Genomic DNA, 24,719 nt, shown 5'->3' on the forward strand with positions numbered 1-24,719 from the left:
AAAAAAAAGTTGTTGATAAGAAACATGAGGAGCTGAAAAGATACAAAGTTTTGGAGATAGAAAACATGACAACAGGCGACCAGACCTTGGAACTCTTTGACGCGAAATCTCAATTATTTGCGCAAGAAGCCGCAATTCGGGTAAGATCTCAAATCCCCTAAGTGAGAGTGATGATATATGAGTTCGCGAGTAGTGCACTGGCTTTCCACGAAATCCGCCAGCGAAATCCCTTGGTACACTTGCATACGTGATACTATCATACGTGATACCACTATAAAACGAGGCAATGGAAGTGAAATGGGCATCAGTAGCAAAGTGAGAGTGACTGCAGTCAGAATGTTTGCCACGCCCCTCAGACAGCCCAGTGCCATGAGCCAGAGCCAGAAGAAGTCAGATGGCATGGATGGCCATGACAAGCCCTTTCAGTACGAGATCACTGATCATGGGTATGGCAAGGATGCGGTTAAGATTCTGCATGTCAGTCGCAATGGTCCTGTGCACAGCATTCAGGAATTCGAAGTGGGCACTCACCTGAAGCTGTACAGCAAAAAAGATTATTACCAGGGCAACAATTCGGACATTGTGGCCACGGATTCGCAAAAGAATACCGTGTATCTGTTGGCCAAAAAGCATGGCATTGAGAGTCCCGAGAAGTTTGCCCTGCTCCTGGCCAGGCACTTCATCAACAAGTACTCCCATGTGGAGGAGGCACACGTCCATGTGGAGGCTTATCCCTGGCAACGAGTCTGTCAGGATGAGACCAAAACCATTCTCAATGGCAATTGCGACAAGGGAGACAAGGGAAGCTGCGACTTCAGTTCGATCGACAACCGATCACTGCACAATCACGCTTTTATTTTCACGCCCACCGCCCAGCATTACTGTGATGTGGTCTTGAGGAGGACAGGTTAGTAAAATATCTTATCTCATTATGAAAACGAAAAATAAACTAGAAATAATACAAAGGCTTACTTAGCTAAATTCTAAACAATTTATTTAAATTTCTTTTACTATTTATACATATTACAACAAAATCTTAAAAAGTAAAAATAACCTAGTCCTTAACCCTGCAATAAAAAAATACCTTTATATTTTTGAAAATTTATAAACATTTTTGAGAACAAAAAAATATTTTAAAAACTCAAACTATAAATTTTTGGAAAGTTATTTACCTTTAATAAAACTAAAAAAATATTTAAATATGTAAAATATAAAAACATAATTTTAAGTTTTTAATTTTCTACAAAATACATTCAAATTAACTCTTTGTATTCCCCGCAGATCCCAAACAAACGGTCATCACCGGAATCAAGGGACTACGAGTACTGAAGACAACACAATCCTCATTTGTTAACTTCGTGAACGATGAGTTCAGATCTCTGCCTGATCAATATGATCGGATCTTTAGCACTGTGATCGACTGCTCCTGGGAGTATTCTGATACCGATAGTTTGGACTTCTTGAAAGCCTGGCAGACGGTGAAAAATATTATCATCCGAAACTTTGCCGGAGATCCGCAGGTGGGCGTGTCCTCGCCCTCCGTCCAGCACACCTTGTATCTAAGTGAAAGACAGGTCCTGGATGTCCTGCCGCAAGTGTCGGTCATCTCGATGACCATGCCCAATAAGCACTACTTCAACTTTGACACCAAGCCGTTCCAGCAAATTACTCCTGGCGATAATAACGAAGTTTTCATCCCAGTGGATAAGCCACACGGCACAATCTACGCCCAGTTGGCCCGGAAGAACATGAACAGTCATCTCTAGACTGATCTCTAAATTAGTTTTTCTAACTTTAAATCAATTTAGCCATCTTTCAATTGTTTTAGACAAAATAAAAAATTGTTAAATTATTCGGAACTTTTTAGATAAATATTAAAAAAATAAAACTTTTTAAAAATTGTATTTTTGACTTTACAAGCCACTTTTCCATTACGCCTCCAGATTTATTGATGTATCATAAGCTAAAGTTGTCATTTCCAAACTCTTCTTTGTTAAAAATTAAATTTTAAACTACTATAACTATTTTTTATTTAAGATTTTCAATATTCAAATATTATTTTAAAGTGAATTAAGTCCGGAATCTATTTGGACTTTAAATAATACTATTTAAATGAAAACCACAAAATTTATATTGTAAGAATAAATACGTATAGTTCCGTTTTAAAATGATATTTTTTTAAGATCATGCTTGCCTGAGCCAAAAATGTCCAGTTTATGTCAAAACTAAATTTACAATCGTAAAATGAGGAATCGTTTTTAAAAAAATTATAAGTTCCCTAATCTTTCGACCACTTTGGCCATCAAAATTTGCTAACAAAATTTCAAATCGCCAACTAACTAACTAGCCCCATTAACGTTACCATGACTAATCGGCTGGCCTTGCATCACATCCTGACCACCCAGCTGCGGAAGGGCTGGGAGCAGGAGGACACTGCCAAGTGCAGGCTGTCGCAGTTGAGCAGGAGGGACAGGATCAAGGCCTCGCTGAGATCGAGCCAATTGCCGGGTCGCTACTTGATGCCCGACACTCGCAAGACCTACGATAATATGGTGGCAAGGATTCATACGACCATGAAGTGTAAGCTTTATAAAGTATTGAAGAATTCGCAAACATTTCTGATTTTTTTTATAAAAACTCCAAAAGCAAAAAAGTTTTATTTTTATCTATATTTTTTTGTATATATTAAAGCGTATCTTAATAGTAAACTAAAATAGAATTTTAGCTATAAAAACGTAACTATAGGCAGTTTAAAACCTACTTTAAGCTTTCTATGAGAACGAAAAGATCATCTTTGTTTATAAAATGAAATTCCATTATACTGTTAAGTTCTTAAATATTTGGCAAGCAATGGCTTATATTTAAATACATTAAAAATAAATAAAGACTAGGGTGTTGCATGTTTGGAATATATTTATTTTAAATCGCTTTTCTTCAGCGGTTCGATCACCTCGGAGACCTCGTCCAACGGCGCCGGTGCCCACAGCGGGGGTTCCAGTACAAACGCCAGGAGTAGCACCACCACTGCCATCGAATTTAGTGCACAAGCATATAAAACGCAGCAAATCGGGCAGGATAAAAGGTGGCGGCAATTCCTCAAGGACGAGCTGTGTCCAAGGCGTCGCCAAGAGAACCAAAGCCAAACCATTGGCGGCGATCAAGGCCAGCTTGAACCAGAAATCGCCCAAGTTAAAGGGTTTTGATCAGCACAACCGGATCCGCGAGGTCATTCAACAAAAGTCCGTGCTGGAGACCATGCTGCAGCAGCACAAGAAATTGCAAAATGACCGACGGACCATTGTCCTGGATATCCAGCGGATGCGGGCCGATCTGGACAAGATTCGTACCAAGTTGGACACGTCCCTGCAGTGCTTGAACTCCACTCGCACCCTTTTCAGTGGTACTAACAAGGAGAGTGCCAAAAAGGCCAACGTCCAACCAAAGCCATCGCACAACATGGTGACCCCGACCCGTCGCCGTTCGGGTGGCAAGCGAAAAATCAGGATTTCTGGCATTCCGATGAGCCGACAGAGCGTCCTGGTCAACAAGACCCCCATCCTCAAGCGCCACGTCCTTTAAAAGCCATGGGAAAAAAATGCAGTGATGAATACTTGCTAAATTTGTAACATTTTTCAATTAAAATTTAACGGTGAGAACAATAATCCTTTACCGTTTTAATTATTTCTGAGTTGATAAAGAGTGAATGAACGCGAAAGAGTTCAGGGAGAATTCATGTTTTTTTGTGATATTTATATTTTTTGATTAATTGTTTAGTTTCTCACTCTTTCAAAATCGTCGATTTTGTAACGGCAACGTTAAATCGTCGTTTTCGTAACATTTTTATGTTAGATCATCTATTTCCTAACATTCCTATGTTATGAGTGGGCAGCGCTGCGGCAGAGGGAAAAGCAGAGTAGAGATGGAAAAAAATCGATGTTGCCCTGTTAAACATCGATAAGACCGATGTTTTGAAAACATCGATGACATCTATGTTGCCATCGATGTTTCTCCACCTCTAATTGATGTATTTCCACCTCTAGCGTCTGCCTTTCGTCACCGGATTTTTGTTTTTCGCTTTTTTGCGTACATTTGCCAACGACTTACTTAATTTTAGGACTTTTGTGTGCCCAAGATGGGCTCCTCAAAGAAACACAAGAAAAACAAGTCCGAGCGACGCGAGAAATATGAGGGTAAGTGCTTTTAGTGGTTCGTCGTCGTGAGCCCCGCTGGTACGTGCCTTCTCGCTCTAACGTTTTGCCGCTTGTTGTTGAGCATGTATACACAAAGAAAAATAATGGTGCACAAAAAACTAAAATAAATCAAAAGTAATTTTTGTGGCCATAATTTTTGTTTATAAATAAAGATTTTGTGAGCTATTAACTATTGTTTATAACTTAAATTTTATAAAATTAAAATTAAATGAATAATATTTATGAATATAGAGCAATGAACACCAGAGGCTTTTATTAGTTGGTTGTTTTATTGTAGCACTATCTGTACATACAACGTTTAACAACAAGAATCTTTCCCATTTTATACAGAATACAGTCAGCACCAGGATCCGGCTCAACTGCAGCGAGGACTGAAGCTTATCCTCAAGGTGGGATCGAATGCCACGCCAGAGTACAGTGCCAATTCGCCAATGGTGGACGGAGGACCGCCCACTGCCGCCGAGGCCATGATGTCGCCCGTTCCCGAGGAACTCCAGGAGAACCAGGTTCATCGTGAGCGCCACAAGAAGTCCAAGAAAAAGAAGAAGAAGAAGGATCGAGAGAAGAAGCACAAGCACCACAAGGAGAAGCGCCACAGAAGCAGGGATCGCCATCGGGATGTGGGCTCAGCTGATGAGGATATGGTCCCGAGTGCCGACGATGCCGCCTGCAGTGGTTTTGCTCCACCTTCGGTTGCTCCACCGGCCGTCGATCCGGATTCCAGTCAGGATGGCTTTAGCTTCATGGACGACGATCAGTCGCAGCCGCTGCCCGAGAATATCCTGTTCTTTGCGGGCATCACCACAGATAACTCGCCGTCCAATTGCCCAGTGACCAAGCCCATTGCTCCGCGCAAGTTGGACGATATCCTGATGGGCTCCTCGCCCAACTCCTCGTCCCTGCAATCCTCCTCACTGGGATTGGTGGGCAGCAGTCCAACCAAGCCTTTGCCCGATGTGAGTGACTCCAAAATAATAGTTTTTACCCGAATCAATTACAAGGTATTACTTTTTCCAGCTTTTGATACCTTCTCCATCAACGCCAGGCGGTGCTAGCTCCCAAAATGCTCTTACGCCCAAGACTCTGGAGGCACCAAAGACGCCCAGCAGTTCCAGTGAGTCGGGCAGAGAGCCCCGGAGCTGTGTGCTTAAGCTGAAGCAGCAGAAATCGCCATTGAACAAGCTGCTGGAGCATCTGCTGCGCTTCCTGGAGAAGCGGGATCCCCACCAGTTCTTCGCCTGGCCAGTGACTGATGACATGGCACCCGGTTACTCCTCCATAATTAGCAAGCCCATGGACTTCTCCACAATGCGACAAAAGATCGATGATCATGAGTATGCCGCTTTGACGGAGTTTAGTGATGACTTTAAGCTGATGTGCGAGAATGCCATTAAGTACAACCATGTGGATACGGTCTATAACAAGGCAGCTAAGCGACTGCTCCAGGTGGGAATGAAGCATCTACAGCCGGAGAATTTGATGAGAAGCCTTAAACCACTGTCGGGTTATATGAGGGAGCTTACTGCTAAAGAACTAGGATTCGAATTGAGTTCCAACGAAATGTCACGGGAAACGCATGATTCGGCGGACGAAGGAGCTTCAACGGGAGCAGAGGAGCCACCCACTCCTGCCCAACTGGAGGAAGAGGAGCGCAAGCGGGCTCTCCGCTTGGAGAATGCCCCAAAAACACATTTCGAGCCTTTTGTAGACGATTTAACGGGAGAGGAGATACTAGCGCAAGTGCAAAATGCCGCACAACAGGCAAAGCAGAGGGTTATTGCCAAGAAAAATGCCCACAAGATGGGTTTCCTGCGACAAAACAAGGACGGCAGCACCACCCTGAATCTTCTGACCAAAGAAGAGAACGAGGGTCCTGAAAAGGTAGTGACCATTGGCGATCTGGTGGGCAAACTGCAAACGGGAAGTACGCAGCTACAGGTGCGGCAGGTTGACAAGAGGAATGCCATGAAGCCAGTGAAACCGTTGAGCTATGGTGCCTTTGCCAGTTTTGCGCCCACTTTTGATTCCCGCTTTTCCACTTTGAGTGCCGAAGAAACTCAGTTAGTTCTGCGCACATACGGGGATGCCTCCAGTGCGGAATATGCGGAGAGCATCCTGCAGTTCACTAAGGACTCTAGCTATGGTACCACTATTGCAAATGGGCTGCTGGATATCCTCACCAACGGAGAGCACAGCAAATCCCTGGACGAGCTTTACAACATGCAATTGCATTCGTACGAGCAAAGCGAGATTCAAAAGTGCTTTGAACAGCAGGAGGAAATCGCTTGTCAGCAGGAAACCACCGAGCAAATCGAGCAAGAATACGAGAAATACAAAAACACTCCTGTGGACTTCAAACGATTGCAATCTCTCGGCGATTTGGGCATCGATATGAGCTTCTTGGACGGCATGGAGGCCGAAATGAAGAATTTTGAGCTCAACAGGCGAATGCACGAACACCTCAGTCAAAACTTGACGCTTATTGAGAAGCTGCGGGTGACCCAGCATGATCGTTTGTCACAGCCCTTGCCGAATCATCTGGGACTAGTGCAGCCAGCTGGTCAGGAGGAGGCCCAAACCGCCCATCAATTGACTCAGCAAATCAGCGATCTGGCCAAGAAACTGCCGCCTTCTGCCATTGCCGATCCCTATGCCTTGCGCAAGGCCATGGGCATGTCCTACGGTAAGTCAATATGCAAAGCTTTTGATCATATTTCAATTTAAATATATCTTTTTGTTATACCAGCTGGTCTGCCGCCACCACGACCCGTTTCTCCGCGCGTCCAGCTGCCCGAGCTGCTGCAACAGCCGGTGGCGCTGCCCCAGTTGCCACAGGTGGCCATGGAGATCGACGAGGCGGATGAGCAGCATGGCGGTGGCGATCTGGAAAACGAGCTGCGCGAGTTTCTGGAAAGCGGTTCCGGCCTGCACTCAGCCAATCCGGCGGATGACAACAGCATTGTGGCCCAACTGCTGCTGAACTAGGGGATCGAGCCATCTCCATGACGCGCGCTATGTTTATAATGTAAGATAATGAAATTTCTCTAAATTATTTTCATATATTCACTGGCAGTTGCATTCTAAATAAAATGTAAGCTAATACTAAAGAAGTTTAGATTTTTCTATTAGCGGAAGTTTGTATATTTCAAATCTATAGGAAATATTTTTTATTTTGAAATTTAATCAATTAATTTAGCTTAGGTAGCGTTGCAAAAAATACCTTTTATTTAAATATGTTACCTAAAAATTAGCAATTATTAATTGAGTGGTCTTTCTCTAACAGTAACAAATATATTATCGTTTCAATTTCGAACTTACGCTAAACACACTTCTGATTTGTCTTAACAACTGAACCTAGTTAACGATTTTATAGTTTAAACACAACACAATTACTGAAGAACTGGCCAGTTCTAGTTCTAGACTTCTTCAACGTTTTCCGCGGGCTTGGCGTCTTCAACAACTTCCTGCAGCTCCTGCTCAGCGGCGACAGTCGGTTTCGTGATCTACAGAAAATTACAATACGATGGGCGGTACAGTCAACATAGCCTTTGCATTATCATAGTTATACAACTACATTTAGTAGCTGTCTTCAGGCACATAATACTTATCGGATCATGCAGTTAGCGCTGCTATACATATATATCAACATGCTCGTTAAATTTGCTACGAAGTTCGCTCATGGCATGCACTTAACTTAGTTAAATCCTACAGTTAAGTACGATTAGGTTCTTAGCCTACGATTAGGTTTTTGATTACATAATATCTTCATATGGACTTTACCACATTAGAAACCGCGTGGGGCGAGTATCGGTTTAGTGTTTTGATTTGAGTATGGACCACTTAGAACCTAGAATTTAGGCGAGGGCTAAATGTTTTGGAACCCATTTATATATATGTATATATTAACTATATATCACAAGATGGTTGATTTTGGTTGTCCCCGTTTTTTGATTGATGTGATTTTGGTTAGTGGGCGATTTAGTTTCAATGGCTTTTCAACGTTTTGATGTTATTATCATTTTGTAGAAGTTGTTGAGTTAAATCTGAACCAGGTTGGCTGCTAGATTTTCTTACTTTGAAGCAGCGAATGTGGAAGTGGTCGCACATCTCAGAGACCTAAAAATGGATAATATTTGAAAATGTATAATATTTTTATATAATCATTTTGATAAGTTGTTATAAGTAAAGTTCAATAAGTATTTTGTAGCATCCGCAAATTTTAAAAAATAATAATAATACATTTAAAAAAAGGTAAAATAAAATCTTGGAAACGATTTTTTTTAAGATTATTTATAATTTAGATAGTTGTATTAGGCATTTAACAAACTTACCACACCGTAGCCGTAATGCCAGTGGGCTAATGTTGAGAAGATTGTGAGACCCTGGACAATCCATCGTTCAACATCTGGCGAGAGATCCGTGTCGAAAACCTGCTGGTAATAGGGAAAACAGCAGACACCCACGGTGGCGGCCAATGGCCACATGAGCACATTGAAGGCATCGCAACGCGTGTCCGACATTTGGGCCACAATCAGGCGGCACTTAAAATTACAATTTTTAGAAGAGTTATTAATTTTTTACCAATTAGGAAACAAAATATCCAAGACTTACGGCAATGTTTGAGAATATTGTGCCATAGAGTATCCATAAAATACGTGGTTCCAGATTGATAACATTATTGCGAGAAAAGAACGACCAGATTAGAGTGATCACAAAAAGCCACAAGAACGCAAAGAAGGGACGCAGCATTTCCCAAATAGGTCGCATTTTTCCCGTCTTGTTTTTATAGGAACTACAAATTATTTAAATAAAATAAATTAAGTACCAATTTTGTTTAACAATAGTTGAGTATTGAGTAACTCACAGGTAGATATTTCTAGCTATAATAGGGTGACTGCTGACCATGCCGGAACCAATAAGAACTACTTCAAACATATTGGCCACAGTAAAACCATACATGCTAAAGCGATACATCTCAGGTCCAAAGACAGTTGCCACAAACAGCATGCCACTAACACCCTGATATAGAAAATAGGGAAAAATTAATTTGAAAATTTGTTTTAAAAACAAATTGTATTCGCTTTACTTACCCACATGGTGAAGTCGTAGCCCCAGGGCAAAAACATAACTCCCGTGTTGTATTTCTCCACATGCGTCAAATAGAAATTGAGAAATACGTTCCAGATCACAAAGAACATGCGAATCGGTGGCAAATCATTTGTGCCGAAAAGGGAGAATAGGTAAATGGGTATCAGGGCAGCGGAATAGGAGTCCAATCCATGATCGAATAGCTCCCCCAGAGGTCCACTCGTTCCAGTCCTGCGAGCCTGCTTGCCATCCATGCCATCTAAGTATGATAATTGTTTACAAAACAATGTCTTTTACTTATTCTATGTGACCCAAACTTACCCAAGTTATAGTAAATAAGTATATTTATGGCCGCCACTGTCCAAACCCAGGCGGGCACTGTGTTGCCCGTCTCTGAATTGGCAGCTGTAAAGCCCCAGTCATAATGAGCTATCAATATAAAGTTGACGACAGTCATGAGAAAGCCCACGAAGGTCAGAACATTGGGCGCCAGCCATTTGGGAATAAACTGGAATATTGTGTGTGAATTAAAATGTATACATTCTATAAAGTATAAATAGCTTACCTTTACACAGTAGTTCCAGAAAGGGTGCATCACATAGACACTAAGAAAACTCGTGTCAATGCTGTTGTACTACGGAATAATTAAAAGGATATTGATTAAAACCATTTCTTTGTACCACAGTTAATTAAAATCTGTACTACTACGCGAGGGGGTTATCCACTATATGTTATTTCTTTGTGGCACATTTAATTAAAATCTACAATAGTGGCAGCATATTTTTTCTATCTAAAATGAATAATGAGTGATAGGTAACATTTATTTAGTTTAAGTACTGAAAACCATTTAAATTAGCTATGTAATATTTTTCTCAAATCATTCCAATTTGTTTAAACATTTGACTGTTGGGTTTATATATAAAAATATCCCGTCTTAATTATTAAAACCATATCCAACCGTTTTAGATAACAACCAATTAGCTTAAAGAGGTTTTACATATTAAGAATTGATAAGATATCGATTACTACCTTAGCAAGTTCTTGAAAACTACTCTTACTTTCGTTTCGTTAGATTTTATTGAACTACTTGTTTATTAATGCGATTAATCTCCGCACTTTCCCCTGTTTCTGTGGGCCTTCATTTCATTGTCTCTTCATGTTGTAATCTTTACAAGTACAAATTCCACTTTTGATAGTCAGCAACCCAACCCGCTCCACCAAATCCCCGTACTATCTTTGAAAGCTTCAGCACATGGCTTCGTGACAGTTCAATGCCTCTTTCTAACGTTTGCGAAACATTTGTTTAGTCTGATTATCACTTAATTGATGACCTACACTAGTAAAACAAAGTATTAAAATGTTGATAGTACAAATTTCGATACATAATAAATGGAATTAAACGGCGATGGTCAAATTAAAGGTTGCCCAATATGGCCAGGCAATTCAACCGGAACTAGAGTAAAACGTTGTCTGATAAGACATATAATCTACACACACAGAGAATTAAAATGTAATGCGGGTATAGTAAGCAATCAGGATCAAAATAATCTTCTTCATAATGTATTTTGTAAGGGCATATTTTTTATTATTTTAAGACTAGATTGTCTGGCATTAATTAAAAGTCAATATCTCTGATATTATTTTTTCTCTCGGTGTAATAAGACTTTTTTAGGAACTTCAGGTCAGTAACTAAATCCTAGTTCAAATAAAACGATTTTAAATTGAAATTTTTTTTTCAATTCTAAGTTAAATTTTATTTAAAATATTTTTTTTAAATGTGATTTTAAAAACCAATTTGGTTTTAAAAGTGACTCACTATGGAAAACCCAAAACTTTTTAACCAAAGTTTAACAATTTTAAATACCAAGGTGTTACCAAAATTAAAATAAAAAAAAGTTTAAAATGTAACCATTTAAAATATGTATTTTAATGAAGTTCATATTGGCAAAATAGCCATAACCGAGTGAGGATCCATTAGGAATTGAGGAAACTTGAATTATTTTGAATTCAACGAAAGGTTTCTAAGGTGCAATGAAAAATCGAGAGAAAGTGGGTTAAATCGATATTGGAGAATGTTTCATTGTTTGTGCCTTATTTATAATTTAATACCAATTTACTGAAGTAGGAGAGGGTGTTACTGAAATGGAGCATTGATTTTACCACCCACCTCAAAAGTCCGCCCACCCCCCTTTTTTGGAAGAACTCACCTTGTAACGCTCGAAGCCCCTCAAATGAGCCTCCGACAAGTAGCGCATGCAACCCATTTTGTAATTTGAATTTTGTACTTTTCTAATATGTTTTCACTGTTCCACCAGCTAGTAGTACAGCAACAAAAACAGTGATAACAGAGAGAGAGAGAGAGAGGGGGGGGACAGCAAGTAAAATGGTGAGGAGTTTGCACTTGGATCGGAAGTTAGATTAGCGCGTATCGGCTTGACCTTTGTTTTGGGTCAGATGGTTACTCCGGCATATTGTATAACATTCTGCAGATCTACACACAGACAGATATATGTATATATGATTTTCGGATTCGTTCACACGCGGCCCGCCGCTTAAAAAAAGCGGAATGCGGGTAAATTAAATAATCGTTTTGTCCGCTCTCTTGCACGCAAAGCACGCAAACAACAGTTACTCTTGCACTCGAATAACTGGCAAAGAAGAAGAACCGGACGGAGACGACGGCGCAGACGTATGAATTAGCTAAAGAAGTCGGAATATATATTCCGGACAGACCGGCGTCTGAATGGGAACTGCGGACTTATCAGGCCTGAAGACCCAGCGCTTAATTCGTGACGCCGACTGCGACTTACGTTCCACAAAAACAAATCCCAGTGCGCACAGCACTAGTGTTGACGATTTGGGACTTTTCCGGACGTATCCGGGTTTTCCGGCGAAACAACCTATCCAGTAACAACAATTCGAAAAGTTGTAGTTGTGGTTTTTGGCTCACATTCGTTCCCATTCAAATATGTTTTACCAAAATTGAAGGCCATATCTTAAAACTAATTTTTCTCATAGACTGTTCTTGTAAGCTTTTGATATTTAGTCGCGTTTAAATTTAAGTATTATTTCAAATGTTTGGTTTTGGATCTGCCTTATGGGTTTGATATGTTTTTGCATTATTAAAAACAGCTATTAACAAATGTTTATAAATTATTTTGTACATCAAATGATGGCTTTAAAACTAAACTTTTCTGATTCTTTTAAATTTTTTTTGATTTGTCAACTTTAGGCATTTATTTAGATATTTTCTTAAAACATTTTATTTAGAAAATAGTTTTATTTGTACTAAATTTAGTTGGCATCACTAGCGCACACAATCTTATCTGGCGATAGTGTCTGTGTATTTGCATTGAATGAATGTGAATTGAAATTTGTAAAACGCGAATAGATTGCTCCGACTCGATGGGCAACAAAATAACTGCCCGGCAGAGAGGTTATCAGGCTCAGGCTCCACAATTTCCACAGGCAGAGCGACAATAATTTCAGGGAGATTTGTGGCCTGTTGTTTATTACAATTATAAACGCTAATGACCCGCCGTAAACGAATCCAATCGGATCATCATGTTGTTTTATGCGCGTGTTTAAAAGAACACTAAATTTAGATCGAAGCCGTGTTTTTAATTTTAGTTCAAGTTCGGGAGATAACCCATCACAGATCGGGTTGCCAGGCGCTACGGAGGCCAATCGAACGGAAATCGAATGTTGAAGATTATACGGGCACGGAAAATTCAAACAATAAATCTAATACAGTCCGAAAAAGATTACAATGCTAATAAGTTCAAGTAATTTTTAAATATAGGTTCAACTATACATTGTAGAGCCTAAACAGAATCCACATTTACAAAAATGTATGCTATCAACTATAGTTAACAAATGATCGATTGTGTTTTTTCCATAAATATTTTATTTTTTTTTATCAAAATTTCCGCCAACACTTACAGTTATTTACAAAAAGAACACATATTTCACAATTTCGACAACACAACTTCAACTTGTTTACGCACTTCATGTCGCTCTAGTCATAAAACTTATTTCGGTATTTAGATAACGTAATGACTTTCTTATCGAACAACGAAAAAAAACCCAAGCGATAAATAAGACAAGAAATTTCACACGACGCAATGGGCTGTCAAAGAAAAAAATATATGAATGAAGACTTAGGCCTAGGATGTGTGGTCGGGATCAGTTCAGACTACTTAATTCAACCATCTGGAGGTCTCCGTGGCAGTCAGACCCTCGGAGCGCAGACGTTGCAGCATGGGGCGGTATATGTCGGGGGTGAAGGGCAGCAGGACTCCACGTTCCTGAATCTCACCTGGAAAGGCACAATTCGAAGTTATTTAAACGGTTTAAAAGAGGAAAAGTATGGGAAACCCACCATCTAGGATCATTTTGGCCGCAATGGCCGCCGGCTTGCCCACCGTCATGGCCATGGCGGAATGTCCATGGGGCTGTCCGTAAACCACAAAATTAATGCCACGCTCCTCACGACGACCATCGGGCCAACGGATGCCCACTTCATGGCGCAGCACCACCAGATCACGTTCATCTCGTTCTGCAGAAGGTAAAATAATTATAGAGTTTACCACATTATTAAATAAAATAGAATACCAACCGAAGGCTAATCTCTTGGACAGATAATGGCTGAGTGTGTCCAGCGGAGTATTCAGCTTAACCACAGGGGTGTCGTCCAGCAGACCCAAGCTCTCAATGCCATCCACATCGCCAATGCGCTCGGTTAGCTTCTGTTTGAGGTTCTCGTAAAAGATGCTCGAATCGGACATGCCCATCAGATGGATGACCAACTGGCGCCATGTTACATCCGGTCCGCTGGGATGCAGCAGGGCATGTGGCTCCGCATCGATCAAGCCCAAAAGTTGCATGGGTTTGATGGACTCGGAGAAGCCCTTATAGCGTATAGTTCCACGCAGCAGAGTGTGCACATCCCGGCCCAAACCGTAAAGTGAACCATATTTGGTGGAGTCCCTATTGGGGAAACCCTCCAGGGCGAATCCTGGCAGGAAGTCCAGACTGCGAGGACACGACATGAGCTCACCTCCACCAGAAATCTCCACTATTTGGCCTCGACTCAGATACTTGGCAGCGGACAGGGTGTTAAGAAGTACTCCTCTGGGTGACCACGAGAACTTGTATCTCAGGGAGTTATTGGAATGCTCCGGTGCTGGCAGACCGCCACAGTAGCTCACGAATGACTCAACCACGGCTCCCTTGCCTTGCACCTCGTGGATGCACTCCAGAGCCAAAAGGTGATCGATTCCCGGGTCCAAGCCCACCTCGTTCATGATGGTCACACCCTTGGCCTTGGCCTCCTCGTGCAGGCCGGAGATCTCATCGTTGACATAACTAGCGGTGACCATGTGGGTACCTTCTGACACGCAATAGCGTGCCACCATTCCATGCAGACTGTAGGGCAGCAGGGAAACCACCACATCCGCCTTGCCGCACATCTCCTGCAGATGCCCAGTGCTCTCGTTCACATCCAGATACACGCTGTCCACACCGGCATACTGTTGAGCCAGGCGATCGGCCTCCTCCTTGACCTGCGAACAAACCGTGATGCTGACATCCTTCTCGCGATGCAGCCACTCCACGAGGGGGGCGGACACCATGCCAGCTCCCAGGACCAAGACCTTCTTGTTCGACTCGGACCTGCCCTCCATCTTGTGGCGCGATCGGTGGCTCTGTGATTCTCGCAGCTCCTGAATGTACTGGAAACCCTCGGTCAGCTGACCGTTGCTGGCGATAATGGCCTGTAAATAAACGGAGGGAGTTACTCAACTGATAACAGATGCTGATAACAGGGAAATTTGCACTTGGGTTTTTAAAATTTTAACATTAAAACATTTTTAAAATAATCTAATAAAATTAAATAATTGGGTGGTATTTTAAGGAATTTGAGCTCTTTTAGGTAGAGCAGCTAATATAACTAAACTGTCAACTAATAATATATAAAATACATTTTGTATAACCTCTACATAGAAAATATAATTTCATCTTCCATAATTTAATATTCAAGCAATATCTATCGACACATCAAAAAAATGTCTTATCTAATAATTATTTTAGAAATTGTTAAGAAACTAAAGGTCAGAAAAGAATGTTTGTATTGCACAACAGATGGCGCTTTCGACTTAATGCGCTGTTGAGCGAATAGAATTGCTGGCGACATCTACCGAAAGCATATTTCATTTAAAATTTGTTAACAGAATAAAGGTTATCTATTATAGCATTTTTCCTTCTTTAAAAAAAATTGGTTAATGCGAATTAAGCCAATCCCATGGACTTCATGGTTTTCATATTATCTTTTAAATAGAGAACTAAAATAATATATTTTTAAAATAATTAAAAGAAATTTTTTTAAGATGACTTACCGATTGAATGGGGTACGAGAACTCTTCCTCCGACAGCGGCTTCTTGGCATCGCTTTTGATGATTTCATGGACATGAGGTGCCAAGAGCTCACCAAACAAATCCGTGGACTCCCTTGGCAACTGGGTAGGCATGTTATCAATCGAGCAGACCAAAACTCCTGGTCCCTTGAAGCTCTTCGTGTCCTTGTTCCGATCTGCGTCATACAAACAGAAGGGAGTGTCGATGGTGGTGCACTCGTTCATGAACTCAATGGAACCGCCGGGATCAGCGGAAATATCGCAAATGGCCAACATGCGATGCGGCAAAGCGGGACTACCCTTGCTAGTGGGTAACCAGGGAGTATTCGCCGGACGGAGCAGGTTCTTGGCATCCGGAATGCTGATCAACTTGGGACTGCCCACAGCCCAATAGATGCCGTTCAAAATAACCGATGCATATGGCGCAATCTTTGTGCTGAAGGTAGAGATATATCGTTCCGGAAACTCATCATATTCCTTGGCATCAAATCCACCGCCTTCACGACGCTCCAGATGATCCGATCGGCTTACCTCGCAGCCATAAAGCTTGTTTTGATCTAACACACAATAAAGATGAGATGATAAGACATTCTAAACCCCGTAAACCGATTAAACAATACTCACTTCCATGCTCGGCCACCTTTCGCAGCATCTCGGGAGGGACATATTCGATGGGCAGCTCCGAAAACACCTCCTGAGCTCCTTGTGAAACATTTCCAGAGCCAGTGAATACAAAAGTCAGTGGTCCAATCGACTTGGGCACCATGCCCAGGGAAATCTCGTAGCCACAATCCCGGATCGCTTGCCGTGCCATTGAAGAATTGCGATAATTGTGGGCTGGTCCAATATGCATGAAAGGGGTGTGGTGCCCCAACGCTAAAAGACGCAATCCAATGCCATGCAGTATGTTCACCATGCCAGCCACTCCGGCGTACTTGCCAAATGCCACCTGTCGTGCTCCGCGTTCGTCTATAATGCGTTCGTAGTCGATTAGCCGGATTTTCTGATGAAAATTATCAAAAAATTTAGTTCCAAACTTTATTAATGTCAAAAGAGTAGCTCAAACCTTTTCCAAAATAGCATCCAAAAGCGGCATATTCGATTCCTGCGCCTTGATGGTGTGCGAAAAGAAACAGTATGTCTTGCATGGAATCAGTGCATCAATGGGAACTTGTTTCACTCCAAATATCACAGACGCATCACTGATGTCCTCCTGAATATGCGCTCCAGCACTCATGTAAGCCTGTTTGAGAAAAACAAAACAACGCAATGTTATAAAGTCAAGACAAGTCTTATCTTATCAATTCTATACATAAAATCCGTGGTAATCACTGTTTGGATCAAAACATTTAATCTTTCCTATCTTGCTAAGCTTTTTTCAAAAAATAATTTCAAGTTCAAAGCAATTTATTTGATTATTTTAATATTTTTTACTTTGTAATTCATTAATTAAATTCATAATTACTTTGCCTCCCAACGATTCAAAATAGTTTAATGAACATTACCCATTCAACCTATTTAATCTTGTTTTCTCACGTGCCCACTTTTCAAATCATTATCATCTCTACAAATCAGGTGAATATATAGTTTATATAGATTCCTTGGAATCATTGCTCCCAAAGATAAGCTTCGGTTCCTTTTGCTTTAATCTCTCCTCCTCATTTGTTTTCTACTCGATTTCAAGGCTAATCAATTGCCAAATTTAGAGCTCCATGTAGAGGGGCTTATCATCCGAGAGTTTATATTTATGATGCAGCACTTGGGGGGCGTGTGTATCACCATATACTACATATACAACAACTTGCTGGCCTGGCTACCGATATGATTTCCAGCGGCGATTAGCCACAGACTCAATAAATCCGTTGCCAACTGGCCATGGAAAATTACGTCCTAAGGATGATGGAGGGAAGTGGAAAATTTCAAAGTATTCTCACCTGCATCGGATATGCACGCCGGTTGGAGGGCTGTACAATGACCTTGACATTCTGCTTGACCAATTTCTGGACATGGGTGGGTCCAAAAGGAGCTCGACGCTCCCACACCGACTGATCCTCTCGCCGAATTGCTATCACAGCACTCTGGCAAAGAAAAATTGTACTTATCAATTAAAGGCAGAGTTTGGCGTTATCAATTTAAGTTTAACATTTTTTAAAAAGAGAATATTATAAATATATATTTTATATATATATATTTTATATTTTATGCATGGCCAAGTACCAGAAAGCATAAAGTGCAAGCTAAAATAAATTAAATAAAAGAGATAAAAATCTTTCAAAACGTCTTTACTTATTCAAACTTTAGAATACTGTCAAAAATTATGTTGAATATTATTTGGATTATTTTGGACTTGACCATTTTATGAATGGCATTTCAATGGCTCCTATTGAATCATTGAGGATGCAGTTGGGGAGGTGAATCAACTCACATGACGTTGTCTGGTGAACGGATGCGCGATTGTTGCGCGCTGTTGAATCGCTCGCCACATGTTTCGGCAGCTCTGAGGGATCAGTGACAGCAGATCAAAAGCGAACTTAATTGGTTTCGTCGTGTTTGTTTTCTTTACTGGGATGGTTGTGATCCGATCCGTTGGCTCCGAGCTCTGGCACTCTTCTAAAGGCATCGGAGGAGACGACCCGCGAAACAGCACCTAATCAGCAGTTGGACCCCATCGTAAATCCAGTGATAAGCCGGACTCTCGCTCTCCATGCATCTCATCGCAGCTGAAAAAAGAAACCACAATTGTGCGTTAGCAGAGCAGAAAAGAGATTGTTACTTACCCGTAGAGAAGCCGGAACGCAGTTCGATTTTGGGCTGAAAATTTTCCACTCTGATAAGAGAGAGCTGTCCCGAATTAAGAGAACCACCCTGGAAAAATTCCTTCAGCGCTGTTTACACAATGCAATTCTTACACACTTTTTCGAGGTATGAAAAGATTGCCTCATTAAGGCTTTAAATCAAATACTAACTATTCAGAGCATACAATATGTCAATCAAATTTATTTAAATTAATATTTTTGCATTAAACATTGATTGATATGTTTAACTGTGTTCAAAAAGCAATCAAGATAATGTTACTATGGTTTGAATATTTTATACATTTTTATTGAAAATAAAAGTTTTAAACAATTCTATTTCAAATCATAATTCACAACTTATACATTTTAAATTAAATGTTATAAAAACGAAATCAATGATTTGAAAATCATCCAAAATAACAGTCTAGTGGTATTCTTAAACTTATTTTGTGGTGATTTATTTTCTTGACTTAAAAATAATTTATAAAACGTTTAATGTTGTTTTTCTAGCAAGAATTGCACCTTGTAAACACCACTTTACAATATGATTTTTTGGTGTTAAAGCATATGATTTATTATTAATTGCATCTTGGTTTCATAGGTTCGTCTCTGGCACTGAATTGAGTGCAGATTGTAATCATTTTACTATTCACATCAAAAACTGTTTTCTTTCTTAGTTATCTAAGATTCTACGATCTACTGGAGCAGCGGCCACGAAATCGTAGCTCGTCTCATGCACGAAAAATAAATAAACATAATTATTACAGCTAATAAAACAAAAGTGTGTTTTTGCTACATTTTCAGGTATGCAAAACCCAAAGGAAAACGGAATAACATTTTGATTAGGGGTGGTTAGAAAGAGGAAAGCCGTAAAGCTGGTTAGCGGATGACCCACCGGGCTCCACTGCAGATCCCAAGGATCAATCCTCTACAGCGCCGGCGCCTCGGGCAACAGCGATGTAAAAAAGGTGATGACAAAGGTGCGCACAACGGAAATCACAGAGTTATTGGCATTTGGTGGTTCAACGGCAACGGCTTCAGCGGAAAGATCAGCCGCGTCCGGATTAGCAGCGGATGCTGGTACGGGAGCAGCAGCCGCAGGAGGAGCAGCAGCAGCGGGTGCATCGACTGCATCCTGTCCGGCAGCAGCAGCAGCAGCATCAGCAGGACCTGCTGCTGGCACTGCACCAGGCTCGTTGGCCGCCTGGGGATCGTTATTCTCCCGCTCCACAGCGGCATCCATCATTCGCTGAATTTGCTGCACTGCAGCAAAGGCGGCCGCATCGTCAGCGTTATTATTACGGTTGATGTTGTTATTGTTACGTTCACGGCGACGACGGAGGACACCAATGTGGTACCTAGAAAATGTAAAAAGAGAAGTTAGTGTGTGTGTGGGAAGTAATTTAAAGATGAATTACAAATGATTTAAAAATATATATATATGTAACCTTATTTCAAAACATATAAAACCTTATTTAAATGCCTACAAAAAGTGCTTACAATTGAGAGCTTTGATTAAACAACAAAATCAATTAAAAATGCAATTAACTTCATAGAATAAAATCATTTACTTACAGATAAATCGCTCCTGCGATAAGCACCACCAGCAAGCAACGCATCGGCGAGGAGTTAAAGTACAGAACAGTCACGAAAATTGCCAATCGTGTAAAGCTAAAGAAACTGTCCAACCAGTCGCGCATTTCGGGTTCCTCTTGGATGTTGGGGAAATTTGGTCGGTTAAGTGGTGCCCCATTTATCTGAGGGGCAGGTGGAGCCTGTGCCGGTGGGGCTGCAACTGCTCCTGCCACTGGTTGTGCAACCGCGAAATTTCTTGCAGCAATCAGCGGAACTTGAGGCAGCGGCGGCAAAACAGATCCGTTCGAGCCAGGCAGCGTAGAACTGTAAATAAGACGAGTTTTATAAACTTTATAAACAAAATGTTTTCAAATAGTAAACACCAAATAAAGTTATATAAAGGCAAGTCTGATAAGCAAAAATATTTTGGGATGTGCTAGTACGTGATGTTTTGCACAAAATAAAAGATTACAAATAATGAGTAAATAAACAAATTTTAAAACTACATACGTTTTAATCGGAATTTGGTCTTTTAAAAGACCCTAAATGTTAAATGACTAAAATGAGTGAAGTAATTAGGTATAAAACATATGACTTTAGTTGTTCAAATTCTAAAATTTTTCGGGAAGTCCTAAAGATTAAAAATTTATAATTGTTTTAATTCTGTCGTAGAAGTATCAAATGACATGTGGCATCCTTATAATCCCAACTTACCGAAGTGCGTACTGCTGCATGTACTGAGCGTAGACCTGCTGCATCCAAGCGTTGTACATCAGCGCCTGCTGCTGGAAAATCGCTTGAGGATTGGCATTGGCACTAGCAAAAGCGGCTGCCGCCTGATTTTGTTGCCAGAAAAGCGCCCAGGGATTGGCTGAACCAATGTCACCGGCCATGGGAGATGCAGCACCGGCCTGTTGTGTCGCTTGCTGTTGTGTGGGATGACGTTGTCGCAGCTCATTGGCATTCCCGCTGGCATCCTGCGGCACCGACACTGCATCCTTTGGCGGCACAGGGATTGTTTTGGCTGGTGGCGTTATTACTTGCTTGGTGGCACACACCAAATGAAAGATGTGGTGCTGCTGGTAGACATCTTTATAGCTGCGTATCACCTCCGATATCTTTTGAGAGTCGTCCAATAGTTTTCCGGAGTAAATCAGCTTTTGATCTTGGATTTTCTGTGGGAATAGATCACAATTTAAATCGATATGTACATTAGAAATTGAACTTCATGCTTAAATACATATGTATATTTATTTATTTAAGTAAAACCACCTTTATTTAATTACTGCTTTATTAAAATGCATTTAAGAGCGACTCAAAATTCCTGTTTATTTACTTTGTATAAGGCGGGATATTAATACGTTGGACGTAAACAATAAGACAAATGACCTGAGCTTATTTTTGGTAAAGATATCTTATTGTTATGAGGTTTTGTATCCAAAAAAAAAAACCTTATCAACTCCTAACCGTAACCAATATAATCCCATTTCCAAGCCATCGATTCAGCATAGGCCAAGTGCATGACGCAAGTGCATGACGAGAGCCATTAATTTATAGAGGCAATCTACTGACGTGTACTTGCGACTAAGACGCAAATAGCCCACAGGAATACCTACGTGTGTATGCATGTACATTGTACGTACGTATGCTAAGTGAAGATGATAAACAATAACAAACTTCACGATAAGATAAGGAGCTCTTAAATGTAGATTATTATGGAGAACCCACCGGTTTGCCAGGATAGACCAGGGACAGCTGCTTCTTCAGCCGCTGGACCGTCCAGCTGAGATCGGAGTCCACATTGAGATCCTCGTACTGTTGGTTGGATGACTTAATCAACAGCCGGACACTGGAACCGCTGGCGGAGATTGGCGAGTCTGGGGTTTTTTCACGGGCGGCAGCATCACAGCCAGCGGCTGTGGCGGCGGCCGGGGAGGCGGCGGGTGAGGCGGTCTCCTCCATATCTTGTTGACCCCGGAAATCGGAGAACTTTCTATCGCTAATTAATGGCCACGGGTTTTCGCTGCTGCGCTAGCGGGCACAATTTTTCGCAGCCACTGTGTCTCACTGCCTCACTTCCTGGGATTTTCTTTTATTATTTTTATACCGAACTTGACATTTGATTTGGTTTTATTTTCTCTGTTGTTGTTTGATTTTCCCAGCTGTTTTAGTTTGGTGTTTGGCCAGCCAGCAGAGAAGTATTGATTATGAAACGCAGTAAACGTTCCGCAGTTGATCAAAAACTCGTCTCCGTTTGATTCTGACCTGTGGCCAGTGATGAGCATGGATCACGGGACGGTCGGAAGTAGCAGATATTTTAAAGTCACAGTTTACTAAGGTTACCTAAGCTCCAACTCTAAAAAGCGAGTAACATATAAAAGCTTGATATATTTTTCATATATTATGTTAAAAATATTTAAAGCGTTGCTTAGGCACTCACAGAACCCGAATATAACTATAACTTTGCTTTAATTTCTTCGAAACAACCTCCTAAATAGTGACTCGACCCAGTGACCTTTGCTCATCGCTGGCAGCAACACTTGTTAATTCCATACACTCAGCAACAGGGTTGCCTTGACTATCGGGGATGCCAACTCGTGTCAACGTGACGTGTACGAAATATGTATAACAATTCACACGGTGAAGTTTGAAAGTGATAACAAAATGAACAGTTGCACCGCAAAATCGTTTATGATCTTTTCCAGCCTGCTGGTGATGTGCAATTGTGTTTTAATATGGTTTCTATACGCAATTCAATTAAACGCCTCTCAGCTAATGACTTTTGTTTTCATGTCTAAGACTTTAACGGGTAAGTTGATTCACAATCCGAATTTGATATTTTCTATGTTTTTACAAAAATTTGTTATATTTTTAAATTAATTAACTTTTCTTATTGTTTTCTCTTTTATTTTAGTTTTCAAATTATGTAGGTGTTTTTAAAAGTAAATTTTTTTCAACGTTCTTTCGTTCGTTCTTATTGTTTATTGTCAATAATATTGATTAACTATTTTCTGTCTAAAATTATACGGTTGGCTTTCTATAAGTTTTATTTATTTTTTAAAAATATCTTTGATTTTCTCACATCTCTATTACACACAAACCGTGACTTTTATTCGTGTTATCGTGATTGGGCCGGTTCGTTTTATTTTCGATATTATCGAAATTTTGTGAAATATCTGCCGAAGAGAAAGGATATGGACAATAAGTCAGCCGTTTCCTGTCTACAGGAATTCTGTGCAAAATCCAAGAACGTTCCACCAACATACGATTTCATTGATGGCGAAGACGGAGGATATGTTTGTAAAGTAGTTCTGATGGAGATCGAAGCCTATGGAAATGGTAAAATGAAACCCAACAAGAAGATTTTGAATTTCGTAATGTATATATGTACATTTATGGATTGCTATCATTTAAAGGTCGTTCCAAGCGCGATGCCAAGCATTTGGCTGCTGCCAACATCCTGCGTAAAATCCGGAAGCTTCCCGGCGTGAGTGGCTTGCTGGAGGAGTGCGAAACCAGTGCGGTGGCCGATCTGTGCGAGGAGCTGACCAATCTGAATCGAGACATGCTGAAGGAGCTGCGCGATTACTGCGTGCGCCACGACATGCCACTGCCCACCATTGAGATTGTGCAGCAGAGTGGCACTCCGAATGCCCCGGAGTTCGTTGCCCGCTGCTCCGTGGCCTCCATAGTTCGCTATGGGAAGTCGGATAAGAAAAAGGATGCCCGTCAGCGAGCGGCCATCGAAATGCTGGCCGTGATCTCCAACGAAGCGGAGAACTTGCGTCCGGATAAAATGCAGGTGGTGAGCACTAAGCCGGCGGCAGGTGGTCCCGAAGTGGACGATACTCTCGAGGATCTGGAGGCGGAGCGCCGGAAGAAGTTCAACACGTATAGGGAGCTCACAGACGCCGGAAGCGTCGACAACACGGGTTTGCGCCTCTGCGATCGCCATAACTACTTCAAGAACTTCTATCCAGCACTCAAGCAAGCTGCCTTTGAGGTCATCGGCTCAGATGAGTACGTCAGCTCCAAGGACAAGGCGCTGAGCCTTCTCAGCTCCTTGAAGATCACACCCTCCATTAGTACCTTGGAATCGACATCAATGGAGCCCCTGCTGAGTGTCGAACTGAATTGTGATTTCGACGTCGTGTTTGTGGCTCTGGAGAGCCAGGTCTACGACCAGATAATACAATACTTCGGCACAATGCTGATCTAATCCTTATATAACTTTCAATAAACATATGTATATAACATTTATTTTTAACTAGGTCGGCTTACAAATAAGTAAACTGTCTCGTATTTACACTCTAAACAAGTTCAGATAATGCACATATTTGTTTGTAACTTACAATCTATTTGGGTAATACAATCTCCCAATCAATTTACATATGTGGGTGTAAAACATGAAAGTGATTTGTTCAAGGTCTTCTGGTAAACTTTGTACAACAACAATAAGGCAAAATAGATTAAAGCGTTGCGACTCGCTTGAAGGGGAAGGTTGAAAAAAAAATGGCACTTTAAACTTCGAGATTGGTGATTCCCCGTAATTTAAAACTGGTCAAATTCGTTTGCTTGTATTGTAATTCCATATCAATGCTAATCAAATTTGGGGAGTCTATCTTTTTTGGTGTACT

The 24,719-nt window shown here is 41.1% G+C and overlaps 7 protein-coding genes across 8 annotated transcripts; 4 read left to right on the forward strand and 3 right to left on the reverse strand.

Moving 5' to 3' along the window:
- Positions 1-309: 309 nt before the first annotated feature.
- Positions 310-2,016, forward strand: LOC108138021 (uricase). The gene is made up of 2 exons (XM_017259991.2): positions 310-907; positions 1,282-2,016. The coding sequence occupies exons 1-2, from the start codon at positions 337-339 to the stop codon at positions 1,764-1,766; spliced, it is 1,056 nt and encodes a 351-aa protein (XP_017115480.1). The 5' UTR covers positions 310-336; the 3' UTR covers positions 1,767-2,016.
- A 186-nt stretch (positions 2,017-2,202) lies between these two features.
- Positions 2,203-3,662, forward strand: LOC108138251. The gene is made up of 2 exons (XM_017260392.2): positions 2,203-2,580; positions 2,939-3,662. Exons 1-2 carry the CDS (start codon positions 2,364-2,366, stop codon positions 3,577-3,579), a joined length of 858 nt encoding a protein of 285 aa, XP_017115881.1. The 5' UTR covers positions 2,203-2,363; the 3' UTR covers positions 3,580-3,662.
- Positions 3,663-4,029: 367 nt separating this feature from the next.
- On the forward strand, positions 4,030-7,406 carry LOC108138249 (bromodomain-containing protein 7). Its single transcript, XM_017260389.2, has 4 exons — positions 4,030-4,190; positions 4,542-5,167; positions 5,229-6,894; positions 6,958-7,406. Exons 1-4 carry the CDS (start codon positions 4,133-4,135, stop codon positions 7,194-7,196), a joined length of 2,589 nt encoding a protein of 862 aa, XP_017115878.1. The 5' UTR covers positions 4,030-4,132; the 3' UTR covers positions 7,197-7,406.
- A 76-nt stretch (positions 7,407-7,482) lies between these two features.
- On the reverse strand, positions 7,483-12,056 carry LOC108138250 (ethanolaminephosphotransferase 1). Of its 2 annotated transcripts, XM_017260391.2 has the most exons (9): positions 11,507-12,056; positions 9,865-9,933; positions 9,621-9,807; positions 9,302-9,558; positions 9,076-9,230; positions 8,823-9,003; positions 8,543-8,752; positions 8,286-8,327; positions 7,483-7,714 (listed from the first exon to the last, which is right to left on the reverse strand). In XM_017260391.2, the coding sequence occupies exons 1-9, from the start codon at positions 11,561-11,563 to the stop codon at positions 7,628-7,630; spliced, it is 1,245 nt and encodes a 414-aa protein (XP_017115880.1). In that variant the 5' UTR covers positions 11,564-12,056; the 3' UTR covers positions 7,483-7,627. The 2 variants fall into 2 exon arrangements, with proteins under 2 accessions (XP_017115880.1, XP_017115879.1); XM_017260390.2 differs by having other exon boundaries at positions 7,625-8,327.
- A 1,127-nt stretch (positions 12,057-13,183) lies between these two features.
- LOC108138136 (alpha-aminoadipic semialdehyde synthase, mitochondrial) lies at positions 13,184-18,334 on the reverse strand. The gene is made up of 8 exons (XM_017260181.2): positions 18,138-18,334; positions 17,647-17,790; positions 16,779-16,955; positions 16,337-16,715; positions 15,695-16,269; positions 13,918-15,073; positions 13,681-13,857; positions 13,184-13,617 (listed from the first exon to the last, which is right to left on the reverse strand). The coding sequence occupies exons 1-8, from the start codon at positions 18,330-18,332 to the stop codon at positions 13,499-13,501; spliced, it is 2,922 nt and encodes a 973-aa protein (XP_017115670.1). The 5' UTR covers positions 18,333-18,334; the 3' UTR covers positions 13,184-13,498.
- Positions 18,335-19,055: 721 nt separating this feature from the next.
- On the reverse strand, positions 19,056-22,360 carry LOC108138137 (homocysteine-responsive endoplasmic reticulum-resident ubiquitin-like domain member 2 protein). The gene is made up of 4 exons (XM_017260182.2): positions 21,811-22,360; positions 20,797-21,257; positions 20,083-20,406; positions 19,056-19,865 (listed from the first exon to the last, which is right to left on the reverse strand). The coding sequence occupies exons 1-4, from the start codon at positions 22,042-22,044 to the stop codon at positions 19,436-19,438; spliced, it is 1,449 nt and encodes a 482-aa protein (XP_017115671.2). The 5' UTR covers positions 22,045-22,360; the 3' UTR covers positions 19,056-19,435.
- Positions 22,361-22,706: 346 nt separating this feature from the next.
- On the forward strand, positions 22,707-24,470 carry LOC108138138 (double-stranded RNA-binding protein Staufen homolog 1). The gene is made up of 3 exons (XM_017260184.2): positions 22,707-22,891; positions 22,997-23,421; positions 23,499-24,470. Exons 2-3 carry the CDS (start codon positions 23,277-23,279, stop codon positions 24,299-24,301), a joined length of 948 nt encoding a protein of 315 aa, XP_017115673.1. The 5' UTR covers positions 22,707-22,891; positions 22,997-23,276; the 3' UTR covers positions 24,302-24,470.
- Positions 24,471-24,719: the final 249 nt, after the last annotated feature.

This window comes from Drosophila elegans, unplaced genomic scaffold (assembly GCF_018152505.1).
Source record: "Drosophila elegans isolate 14027-0461.03 unplaced genomic scaffold, ASM1815250v1 contig_814, whole genome shotgun sequence".
NCBI classification, from domain to species: domain Eukaryota; kingdom Metazoa; phylum Arthropoda; class Insecta; order Diptera; family Drosophilidae; genus Drosophila; species Drosophila elegans.